Consider the following 11,984-nt stretch of genomic DNA (forward strand, 5'->3'; position numbering starts at 1 on the left):
ACCTTCTGCTTATTATCGGAAGGATTTATTTACTCATGTCGTGTTCCTCAATTAGTTTATGTGGCACTTACAGGCTGCACTATTTCGGGAGTGGAGGTTGTGCCTCTGCAATAATACATGTTAGATTAAAGTAATATGTAAAAACAAGAAAAACAACGATGTTAAGGCTTCCCGGTAGAGGTCATTAAATGCAGGTAGATGACCATTATTATCCCGTTCACCTGGTTTTTATCTCGCGGGTGACAAGTTTAAATTATCGCACACCTGTACATGTTTATTTGGCAGCTCTGTTAGTGTGTAAAACTTCACCTCTAAGTGTGCAATCGTTGCCCTCTGGTGGCAAAAATTCACAAGTAACTTGTGCTGCAAGCTTTTGGTGCACATTACCTAGTTAGAGGACCCTCGATCACCTCTACTGTCTATTAGTAGCATCCTACTTTCATGTGGAAATACATTTCACCAGCCATGTTATTAGGTTCACTTTGCCACTAAAGGGTTGGACCCCCTTTTGCCTTTAGAACTGCCTTAAGTCTCTGTGATAGAGGTGGGCTGATCGATCCAAATATTGGTAGCATTGATACCAATGCTGGTATTTGTACTGGATCATACTAGTGGAATATACATATATATATATATGTATAATTTTTTGGAAATGAAAAAATATGTGTCAAACATACACTGTGAAAAATGTCTAAACCTTTTTGCGTGGACAGTCACATCTACTTTATTTATAGCCTGTCTTTATAGGTTAAAAGTATTGGTATTGCTATCTATTGCAATACTGGCCCTGTATATACTTGTTATTGGATTGATACCAAAATTTGCAGTATTGCACACTACTACTACTACTTTGTGTGACACAGATTCAGCAAGGTGCTGGAAACATTTCTCAGAGATTTTTAACCATACTTATATGACAACATCCCACAAATGCAGCATATTTTTCTGTTACAGAACCACAATGCAAATCTTCCACCCACAACATGGTGACTGTGGAGGCCATTTGACTACAGTGAACTTGCAGTCATGTTCAAGAAACTAATTTGAAATTATCTGAGTTTTGTGATATGACACATCATCCTGTTGGAAGAACCTATCCTAAGGTAGTCATAAAGGGTTGGTCATGGTCAGCAGCAATACACTGTGGTACAATTTGAATGCTGCTTAATTGGTGCTAAGGGGCTCAAAGTGTGCCAGGAAAATTTCCCTCACACCATTAGATCACCACTGCATGCTGAACCATTAAAACAAGACAGGATGGATCCATGCTTTCGTTCTCTGTAAACCCTAGAGATGTTTGTGTCTAAAAATCCCAGTAGATCAGCAGTTTCTGGAGTACAGAGACCAGTCTCCCTGGCAACAACAACCACACTCAGTTCTCTTAAATCATCTTTACTTCCCATTCTGATGTGTGGTTTAAACTTATCAGGTCATCTTGACCATGATTACATGCCTGAACAGTAGTTGAACAGCTGTACCTAACAAAGTGGCCAATGAGTGTGTGTTGTTAAGAGGCAGACTACCACATGACTGGCCTCTGTGATCACACTAATTCTTCTCATTAAGTTAAGTCAAACTGTTATGGGCTATATATACTCATCCCATAGCTTCAAGTAGTTTTTAAATTGGACACTATAAAAAATATACAATAAGCAAAAGGAACCGACGAAAAATGTTCTTAAATGTTTATGTAAAGGTTTATGAAGAGATTCTGCAAGAAAAGAATAAAAAACCCTCTTGTGATGATATTTATTTTGTAATTCTGAAATTCAGAAAGGGATTAAAAATGCATAATTTGCGTACTAGGCAAATTGCACAATACATTTTTAAGCAATAGCTTGCAAAAAAAGCCAGATGTAGCAAATATGGTACAAATTAAAACTAAAACCTGCAAATTTATACTTATTTTTGTTTTCAACTTCAGAAACTTAAATAAGCAATTGAACATTTTCCAAAAAATTTAATTTCTTGGCAATTATTTCATGGTTCAGGCTTTAAATGCTTAATCTGAGAAGACAGGTTCTGTGAGCCCTCTTAAACAGATGAACACTAAAGGGTCTGTAATTTCTACCCTGTACGTTCTGATGTTACTGTCATCAACTTTAGAACACACAGAAAGTTGTGGCAAATGGGGGCAAATTTAAAACCCCAACAATAAGCATGTCCAGAATACATTTAACTCAAATTACTTAATTAGCTTTCTATTTAAAAAAACTAAAAACACAACTAACAATAAAAGTTTTATTTATATATTTAGTTGTTACTCGGTTGTATTTAGATGTGCAAAGACAAGTTTTCACTAGACATGACGCAAACACTACATTTTCTGCGGAACTGCGGGAACTGGTTATTTGAAATGCAAATAGTCAGAGTCAGGAGTCTTCTTGCATTGAAATACAGACAATCCCATGAGAAATAGTTCATTTGGCAACATATTGTATAAATAATGTATTTATTCTACCAATCATTTTTGCAATCATTCATTTTAAAATGGAATTTAAAATATTCTTGCTTCAGTGCAGCTATGTTTCAATGCCATTTAGTCTGAAAGCATGATGATTTGTGGTCACTTCTCTGGTTCCATCAGTGGCATGAAGGGTAACAGTCACAAAGTTCTTTTCCTCCTTGGACAGCAGCTGCTGGCAACTGTCAGTAGAAGTTCATTACACTGTGCTACTATAATAATAAATAAGTTCAGCATAAACATTGCAACATAATCTTCATTGACGCATTCTCATGAAATCCTGCATATATATGATAATCCAAGCTTCCTCTAAAACCTCGTAGCCTTACATTCCAAGCAATGAAAAAGGATTTCAAAAATCTATATTTATGTACATAATAGTATAAATATAGCAGGTAATCCATACTGCCCTGACACAGGACACAGTGTGAGCGAGCATAGCCTCCAGAGCTGAACCTCAGCCAGTAACAAAATAGTAAATTGCTCTGTCTGTTTAGAGCAAAGTCTGCTCGTCATGGTGTATTCACAAATGCTCTGTTCCCTTATGCCTGGCTTCCCATGTCCCACGTCATCGCAGTAATGTCCATGTCGGTGAGTGTGACTGTGTATGGGGCATCCACTTGCTCAGGCTCTACATGCTCCTCTGCTCTCACGGTGCTGTTCAGGTTATTTTGCCTCCAGGAATTTAGTGGTCGGATTGATTTCTGGAAACGCTGTCAAAACAAAGAGAGAGAGAAAGCCAGAGATAATCACAAACCCACTTAAGACTGGTACTGTGACAGTAGTGTACGTTAATGAGTGGTGATACTGACTTCTTTCAGTGTTCCAGTTTCTTTGCTGATGGCGACGATAGCCCAGATGAGGATCTGTAAACAGCAGGTGGCCCCCATGCACACACCTAAGGCTTTACCCCACAGTGGATACACATAGTCGCCGTAGCGGAGTGACGTTCTGTACATCTCAATGAAGATGTATGTCAGGATGAACTATGCAACGGGAAAAGCACAGAGTGAGCAGAGGATCATTTCATCTCAACACAAAAAGAAGCAGAGAGGAGGGCCGACACAGAAAAACTGCAGATCGAATTCCAGTTTCTCCTCTTCAATTATTTACCTGCCCCAAAGATGTCAACACAGTGGGCAACTGACGCTTTTAAATGAGTGACGTCATTTTAGTTCCTTTGTTAGTTTCTGAGTCAAACCCTTCAGTCATTTAATAGGACACTATGAACTATCTTTTGCTCTTTTACTAAAGGTTCACTGGTACACTTGAATGCAGATGCTAATAGAGTTACCCGCTGGATGCAAAGTTCAAGCTTTAGAAGAAGCAGCATAAACAACAAAGGGAGGAATTTGGTTTTAAAATGATACAAATCAACAAGTATATAATGTGTGCTATAGCTTAGCAGTATCACCACAGCTACCAGAAGTGGTTTTTACTTATTCATCCCATAATAGCTGTGCCAGATAAACAATAATGGAAACAGAATAAGATAATTTAGATCACAGAATGTAAAACATTTAAGATAAAGCAGCTTTATAGTTTCTGGACTTGAAGTCAGCCACCTTAAAAAATGTAATTAAAAAGAATATCAAAACTTGTACGTTGTCTAGTAGGTCGTGCACAACAAGGGTTATTTACTGTGGCTACAATTTACAGACTTTCTCTAAATGCCTCATGATGGACACATTCACCTTATACACAGAGATTCCCACTTAAAGACCAAGAGGAGTCACAAACCACACCTCATGGGCTCAAAAGCTAGTGTACTCCAAGTGTTGGTCCCTAGACTGGGTAAATGGAAAGGTGGGGTGAGGAAGGGCATGTGCCATAAAATCTGTGCCAAATCAAACATATGGATCCTTTGGTGAATGGGAGACAGAAAGTTGTACTAAAGCTGTGAAAGCTAGCAGAAAACAACAACCTCAACCTCAACACTGCATTTTCTCAGACATCTCACAATAGTCCTGTTAAGTCTGATCTTTTGGGTGAAGGGATGCAAAGAAAAGCAAGCAGCAGCCATGCACACTGAGACCTGCATGCAAAGATTCTTCGATTTATTAGAGAGATATTTTCACAAGCATTTGTTAGCCGTTACCAGTGCTGTTGTTATCTACTAACAACCAATATCGATATCAGTTCAAGTGTAAACTCACCAGTAGAAGAAACGGAGTGCAGAAAACCCAGCATGCTTTGAAGTAAATCAGCACTTTGCCACACCAGGGAGGGCAGTGGCGGATCATATCCAAAATGTCTTGACAAAACTGGTTGACGCCTAATAAAAAACAAATTAGAAAAAAAAACCCATTCAAATACAAGGAAGATCATTAAAAAAATGCTCATCATTCGACCAAGAAATCAGAATGTAAAAAAATATGATCAATGTTCTATTCAAAAAATAAAATGGGGGAAAACAAACAAACTTGCCATACAGCAAGTCAGTCACTGAAATTATCAAAAAAGGAGTGACATGGTTAAAGGAGTTTATTGTGAATATGAGGGCTGTGAGATGAGATACCATAGAAGAAGGAGATGCCAATGCACATGAAGAGAGTGATGATGATGAGGCCGAAACTAGTGCTGAAGGAGTCAATGAGAGTGAACCAGTAAATTCCTCCCTGTATAGACAGACAGCATGGGAAATATGACTCTTTCTGATCATATGAAGCATGCAGACACGTCAGACTCCTCATTAAAAACAAACATACAAACAAACTCACATCAGTGACTAACAGAAGGCCCATCAGGTAAAAGAAAAAACACAAAGCACCCAAGAATAAGGACTTTTGCAGTGGGTTTCCTCGGAGGTGAGGAAACTCATCCAGCACGGCCGTAGTGATGCCCTCCATGTTTCCAAACTGTGAAGCATTAAGAAGGTGTAAAACATTAACAGGTGGTATCCATATGTTTGAGCTTTATTTCTGCTGCTATCTTTGTATAGAGTGCAGCCTTACCAGGGTATCAACTCCCAGCATAAAGAGCATGAGGAAGAACATAATTGACCAGAACACCGAGCCTGGCAGCAGTGCAAGGGCTTCTGGGTAAGCAACAAAGGCTAATCCAGGACCTGAAAGTAAACAGAAAAAATTGCATTTCAGAAAACGTGATACAAGTAATTAATTGTTGCTGTCTGTGTTATAGAAGCCAAATAGGTAAAGTAACTACCAGTATCTGCCACTTCTCCCACAGGAACGCCCTTCCTGTATGCCATGTGACCCAGGATTGAGAATATAGCAAATCCAGCAAAGAAGCTGGTGCAACAGTTTCCTGTGGTGATAACTATAGTGTCCCTGAAAACAAACAAACACAAAAATCAAACCATGATTTGATTTCATGGCTTCTTTACCAGAGCCATGAAAAACAAGTAAACAAATGACAAAACAATAGAACAGAGCCCAAACTCACCGGATGACATTGTTGTCAAACTTATTGTAAGAGGCCATAGAGAGCAGCCCCCCGACGCCAATACCTAATGAGTAGAAGATCTGTGAGGCTGCGTCATTCCAAACCTGCAACACAACACACACACACACACAAATATCTGCAGTTATTTTAAAGCAGCATCAATACACTGTGTTCACTAACTACCACTGTCCCATCAAATCTACCTGTGCGTTAGCCAAGCGGCTCCAGTCTGGTGTGAGGTAGAAGGCGACGCCCTGGAGAGAGCCCTCCAGTGTGGCCCCTCTGATGATCAAAACAATGAGCACAAAGTATGGGAAGGTAGCCGTCACATAAACCACCTGAAAGCAAAGACAGCAAGGACACACATGAGGCCAGCAAGATATATGAGCAGAGGCCACGCATGAGTTTGTGTATCTGTGCTGACAATAGGAACATTGTGTTGCGTCACCTTGCCAGAACTGCGGATGCCCTTGAGCATGCACAGGAAGATGATGATCCACGCTGCCAGTAGACACAGGGCCAGGGGCCACCGCACAGGGCCTGGATCGTGAAGGCCCTCACTGTGTACTACACCCAGGACTTGCTTACTACAGATGAAATAGCACAAATATGACCACACATATTACGCATCTGTTTTCTCCCACTTATCCAATTCAGAGTTGTGTGGGGGGTGGAGCCTATCCCAGCTATCAGAAAGAGGCAGGATACACCCTGGAGTGACTGTTAATCTGTCACAGGGCTAACAGAGAGAGACAGACGTTTGCACTTATGGGTAATTTAGAATCACTAATTAGCCTAACTGTAGGAGGAAGTAGAGGAGAACATGCAGACTCTACACAGAAAAGCTCCAGGCTGGATTTAAACATTTTTGCTGTGAGGCAACTATGCAAACAAGCACCTATTACACATTAACTATATAAACAAGGCACAGCTGTTGGTCTGGATTTCTATGATGACATCGTCCTGAACGCTAAAACATTCCATATGTCCTACAAGGGAGTAAGTCTACTACAATGCCTGTAATATTCAGATTTCTTTTATTTTTTGAATTCACTTAAATAAAATTGAACCAAATTGAATTTGACTAAAGCCGTAGTACGATGGCACGTACTACGGCTAGCACTGTTGCGTCACAGCAAGACGGACCTGGGATTGAATCCACCATCTCAGCAGGGCCTTTCTGTGTGGAGTTTTAATGGTCTCTCCATGTTGGCGTGGGCTCTCTCAAGGTACTCCAGCTTTCTGCCACAGTCTAAAGACATGCAGTTAGTGGGGGTAGGTTAATTGGGAATTAAATTGCCCACAGGTGAGTATGAATGGTTGTCTGTCCGTCTGTGTTGGCCCTGTGACACACAGTTACCTGTAGTTACCTGTCCAGGCTGCACCTCATCTCCTCATTCTTTGACAGCTCAGAAAAGCTCTGGCCCCCCTGCATGCAGTAAAGTGTAATACAATACTGACTGCATTACCAGCTATAAGGCTATACACCTTAAAATGAAAGAAAGCTTTTGTGATATGCATTTTGACTAAAAGGATAAAACATGAACACAGTGCTTTTTGTAATGATGATGTGCAAAGCCTCTGGGATTCATTCACCGTGTCCCACGGACTGCTGTGGTTATCTGTACAGACAGCTGCTCTGTACTGAAACTCTTATGTATTCTGTAGTAACACTGTGTTGCTGTGAAGTACTAAAAACAGTTGACTGGGATCAAGTGTCGAGTCATTTTGAGCAAGTACTTCAGCAAGGTTTATAATTACCTTAATAATTGTATGGGAAATTTAAAATGAGTAGACTTGAATGAGAACAATTCTTGTCACTTTGTTTTAATGCAATTTGATTAGTTAAAGCTCCTGCTGCCATTACAGATTTGCTCAAAGCCTTTTGTATGTTTTTTCTCACCCTATTGTTAAGACACAATTGGCTAAAACCCATCAAATGTGTCACTTAGGTGTGGCTTAGAGACATACCAGTGCCTTTGCATTGCTGTCATTTTGATGCAGCCATAGTATATAAGTTAAAAAAAAAAAAGTAAACCCTTGCTACGCATTACTTTTTTCTTTTAGTAAAACATTTCATATAATGTACAACCTTAAAAACAACACTGATTTATTCATTTATGTAAAAGGACCATCCAAATAAAGCACTTACTTCCAGAAAATTTCTGTCGGGGTGAGGACTTTACCAGTGGAGTCGTTGGCAGTGATGTTACCGCTACAGATAGCTGCATTGGCGAGGGCCTCACAGGACCAGGGCAGAGGGCTCTGGAATGAGCTTCCCAGGTAGTAAAATGTCCACGCTATAATAACGTTATAGTAGAGACACACCAGTGTGGACACACACAGCATCCCAATCCCAATCCCTATGTAAAAACACAAAGAGGGACAGGAGTACCTCAGACAAAAGCAAATGTTCTACTATATAAGGCAAACTGTATGTAAGACATTCGTTTCAGAAAGTGGTGCTTAAACTGGCAAGAAGAAATAATACTGACATTTAACAATCACCGCAGAGTTTTTCACCCTTGATCGCACTATTGCTGACAGCCAGTGTTATTCTTGCTAACATAAAAAACGTTCACTTCCTTTTTGCTTTTATGAGGAACTCCATCTCACCTTTCTGTTAAATAAGCCTGCTGGCATGACCACTCCCTAGCACAAGTTGTACGTAAGACATTTCTTACAGGGTTAAAATTAGTTCCTGAGAAGCCAGGAATTTTAAGTTAAGCCATAAGTAGTGCGGCAGCAATTTGTTTTGAGTCACCCAGCAGCTATTTGCATGAACTATAATGTCTGGTCTGACTGGTGACGCTGGCATTTTGACGTCAATCGGAGATTCTGCCCACACATATCCTTCAAATTCAAACAGAAATGCTGCATAACTGTGGTCAGATATTTTGACCATATTACCCCCATATGAAATCACCATGCTGACATGTTTAAAATTTCCAAAGTCTTTCCACCGATTTGCTTCTGCTTTCTGTAATTGCTTTACAAAATATTCCTGCAATAGGAGGAAATTACCTTTGAGCAGAGGGCAGCATTTCCACACAGTGATCGGGCCAGCTGCTCCATACTGGCCTAAACTCAGCTCCATGAGGAAGAGCGGAACGCCCGTAACAATAAGCATGATGAAATAGGGGATGAGAAAGACACCTGTGAAGATTAGAAACAGGCCTCTTTAATGAAGGGAGGGAGACGACTCAATAAAAACAACTTGGTTTGTGGATGCTGGCAGCCTGTAGCAGCAGGCTAACTTATAAAAATGCAATATAGACATAATCTATCTGGCTTTACTGTCAGACAAGCTGCAACATGTACGCTTTTCAAAAAGAGATGTGTATTACTTAAGGCTGGGATCAAAAAGTAAACCCCATTTCTGGCGTGTAATCGAGGAAAAACATTGCCCCTACTTAGAGGATTAGTGAATGCTTTGTGATGTAGTTCCCACTCTCCTCAGTCTTTCCAGAGGCTGTCATGGCGTGCTCTGGAAAGAGTGTGCCAAATAAATCAGCACGATGAGAAGCACACACACCCAAGGGCAGGGCAAAGAGTGCCTCATGCACAAATGAGTGTTACAAACAATGATTAACACACACACACACACACACACACACGCACGACAAGCATTTGACTATGGACCACTCACCTCCCCCATTGCGGTAACAAAGGTAGGGGAACCTCCACACGTTTCCCAGTCCCACGCAGTATCCAATGCAGGAGAGCAGGAACTCATACTTTCCACCCCACTGCTCCCTCTGGACAATCGGTGTTGGAGTAGGTAGTTGGCATTCAGACTGTGGCTGTGGTGTAGGTGTACTTGGCGGGTTGAAACCATTTTGTGTGACTGTATTTCCATTCATATTTACTTTATTCTAAAAACAACAACAACAACAACAACGAAACATGAAATTACATTGTTAGGATGTTGAAATGAGAGGGGAAATACATGGTAACTCTGATGTAAATACATATGAGGAACTGACTGTGACTGACTGTTCTGTTTGCTTTTGTCTGACAAGGTTTGTTTGCAGTTTGTGGATTACACAGTCGAGTACAAAAACCAAGAACAGGCACACACACTTAGCGTGTGGTTTAACTTTTCTATCTCCTTAAAACCGTCCACTGATCTATTGCTTCCTGTTCCTCTCCCTTCCTGCGCACCATCTACCTCTAAACAAAGAAGGAACTGGTTTTGATGTCCGCGCACACAGGGAGGAAGTCTGATGAAGATAACAACAGGGCTTCTGCTTTAAGCATTGTTGCTGCATTGTTATATAGTTCACGTTCCCCCCCCCCCCCCCCCCCCCCCCAGCCCCCCATTTTTAAACACATTGAACGCCAATGTATTATTGCATAAAAACAAACAAACTACATGAACATGAGGATGATTTGCTTCTGTAAAAGAAGTTACTGAGTTGAGTTCTCAAGTTGTTATCTGGATATTACCATTGTCATTTATCATCATTATGTGCTCGTATCTATAGCTACTGAGGATGTACAAGGCCTGTTTAAAGTTTAGCTAGTATTATAATATTTTTTTTTCTTTTTACATAAGGGGAGTAGGTCTTGATAAGTATTAAACTTCCATCTACTCCTTTTTGTACTTAAAAACATTTATTGACACCATCAAGCAGTTTTTTGTATTTTTTTATTTTGTACTTGTATTTTTTTGTTTGAATTAAACTACATTACAACTTTTGAGCCCATAATGTAGCATGTCTGAGATATTTTGTATGACTGGCTTTTATACACTTCATCAAACAGATATGACGTGGAAAATCTGATGCACATGGTAAAATCTGTTGGTCAAAAAACAAAACAAAACTTCTTTAAGGCTACAGTTACTCTTGTTTCTTGTGGTGATTACTATTCTTCGACGATTAACTAGTGATTAAAATCCAGATATATTGATATAAGTTGTCCCATTGAAATTTAAAGAGTGGGGGCTTAGAATAACAAGTAGCTGCAGTCATTTTCAATTATAACCCCAAATACCCTCACAGTCACTTAATATACCACAGCCACACCTCAGAGGAAAACGAATCGTTTTAGTTCTCGTTTCTACACATTTGCTGCACTATTAAACCAGTCTTTCTAGCTGAATACTCATTGTGCATGTGTGATGTACACAGCGGGAAAAAGTTAAGGTAAACACAACTGCTGAACAACTGAACCGAGGCAAGGTCTTTATCTGCTGCAGACGAAGAGGAAAAGCCTGAGAGCAATGCAGGCGGACAGGTTGGACCGCCTCATCTGAACACGGTATCTTTAACAATACCCGGCGGACAACTGAAAGCGCCCGTTGGTGACATTGAACTGCTCGTAACGGGCTTCTGGGGTTACATCAGGAGGCTGGCGTGTGTCTTACACCTGCACAGAGTCGTGTATGATGCGGTGAAAGCGAGAATAACAAAGTTGCATTGCTCCTACCTGCTCTGCGGTTGCGCCGCTGTCTCCAGCCGGGTTCCCGGAGGCTGCTTTGCCGGTTGTGTCCTGCATTTTCCCCCACTCTCCCTCCCGACAGAGGTGGCCCTTCGCTGTCCGGTTTGTCACTCGTCCCTCCGCATTTCACAGGGGAAAGCGGTTTTTTTAGGACTCCATGATGTGGTGGCTGAAGTTGAAAAAGAAGCGCTGTAGCTCAGACACAACAACAGAGTGACGAGCAGGAAACAAACCGGTGGGCGGTGAGGTGACGAGGAGACAGGAGGCAGGGCGCAGGTGCAGCTTTATCCAGGAGGAAGACACCTCCTACTCCTTCTCCTGTACCTTTGGGCGGGAACTGGAAGAGTATCGATAGCTATGCTAGTGTTTCGGTGCTTTGTTTTACATGTCCTTTACATTAATTTGAGTTTTCTGCAGTGTACGCCCTGAGCCTGTCTGACAGATACCATCAAAGGCTGACCTCACGTCTGTGTGCACCTGCAGCCCACCAACAGAGACCAAGTTAAAGATGTATACTTTCAATGAATCAACATAAGGCTCTCTTACATAGTATTAGCTGCACACAAACATGATTCTGGTCCTTAAATACATCAGTTAAAACATTTATTTTTCTTTAGCGTGGCACAAAAAAAGGTTTATTTTGTCCAATTTTCAGAAATGTCTCTTTCTT

At 40.8% G+C, this 11,984-nt stretch overlaps 1 protein-coding gene across 2 annotated transcripts; it reads right to left on the minus strand.

Annotated features, from left to right (window-relative positions):
* Positions 1-1,910: 1,910 nt before the first annotated feature.
* Positions 1,911-11,555, minus strand: slc6a7 (solute carrier family 6 member 7). 2 transcript variants are annotated; one of them, XM_063486259.1, is made up of 15 exons: positions 11,303-11,555; positions 9,519-9,744; positions 8,894-9,025; positions 8,022-8,232; positions 6,318-6,456; positions 6,073-6,207; positions 5,870-5,973; positions 5,630-5,754; positions 5,419-5,531; positions 5,185-5,322; positions 4,983-5,082; positions 4,621-4,739; positions 3,759-3,779; positions 3,277-3,450; positions 1,911-3,177 (listed from the first exon to the last, which is right to left on the minus strand). In XM_063486259.1, exons 1-15 carry the CDS (start codon positions 11,369-11,371, stop codon positions 3,007-3,009), a joined length of 1,977 nt encoding a protein of 658 aa, XP_063342329.1. In that variant the 5' UTR covers positions 11,372-11,555; the 3' UTR covers positions 1,911-3,006. The 2 variants fall into 2 exon arrangements, with proteins under 2 accessions (XP_063342329.1, XP_063342330.1); XM_063486260.1 differs by lacking the exon at positions 3,759-3,779.
* Positions 11,556-11,984: the final 429 nt, after the last annotated feature.

Source organism: Pelmatolapia mariae, linkage group LG10_11 (assembly GCF_036321145.2).
Source record: "Pelmatolapia mariae isolate MD_Pm_ZW linkage group LG10_11, Pm_UMD_F_2, whole genome shotgun sequence".
In the NCBI taxonomy this organism is placed as follows: Eukaryota; Metazoa; Chordata; class Actinopteri; order Cichliformes; family Cichlidae; genus Pelmatolapia; species Pelmatolapia mariae.

What these genes read in the sequence shown, in the direction of transcription:
- slc6a7 (XM_063486259.1), bottom strand. Translation starts at nt 11,371, where the DNA reads ATGCAGGACACAACCGGCAAAGCAGCCTCCGGGAACCCGGCTGGAGAC. An exon ending in CCGACAGAAATTTTCTGGAA is followed by an intron (nt 6,457 to 8,021) that starts GTAAGTGCTTTA and finishes TTTCATCTGTAG; the next exon opens with TAAGCAAGTCCTGGGTGTAG. An exon ending in TTGAACTTTGCATCCAGCGG is followed by an intron (nt 3,451 to 3,758) that starts GTAACTCTATTA and finishes CCCGTTGCATAG; the next exon opens with TTCATCCTGACATACATCTT.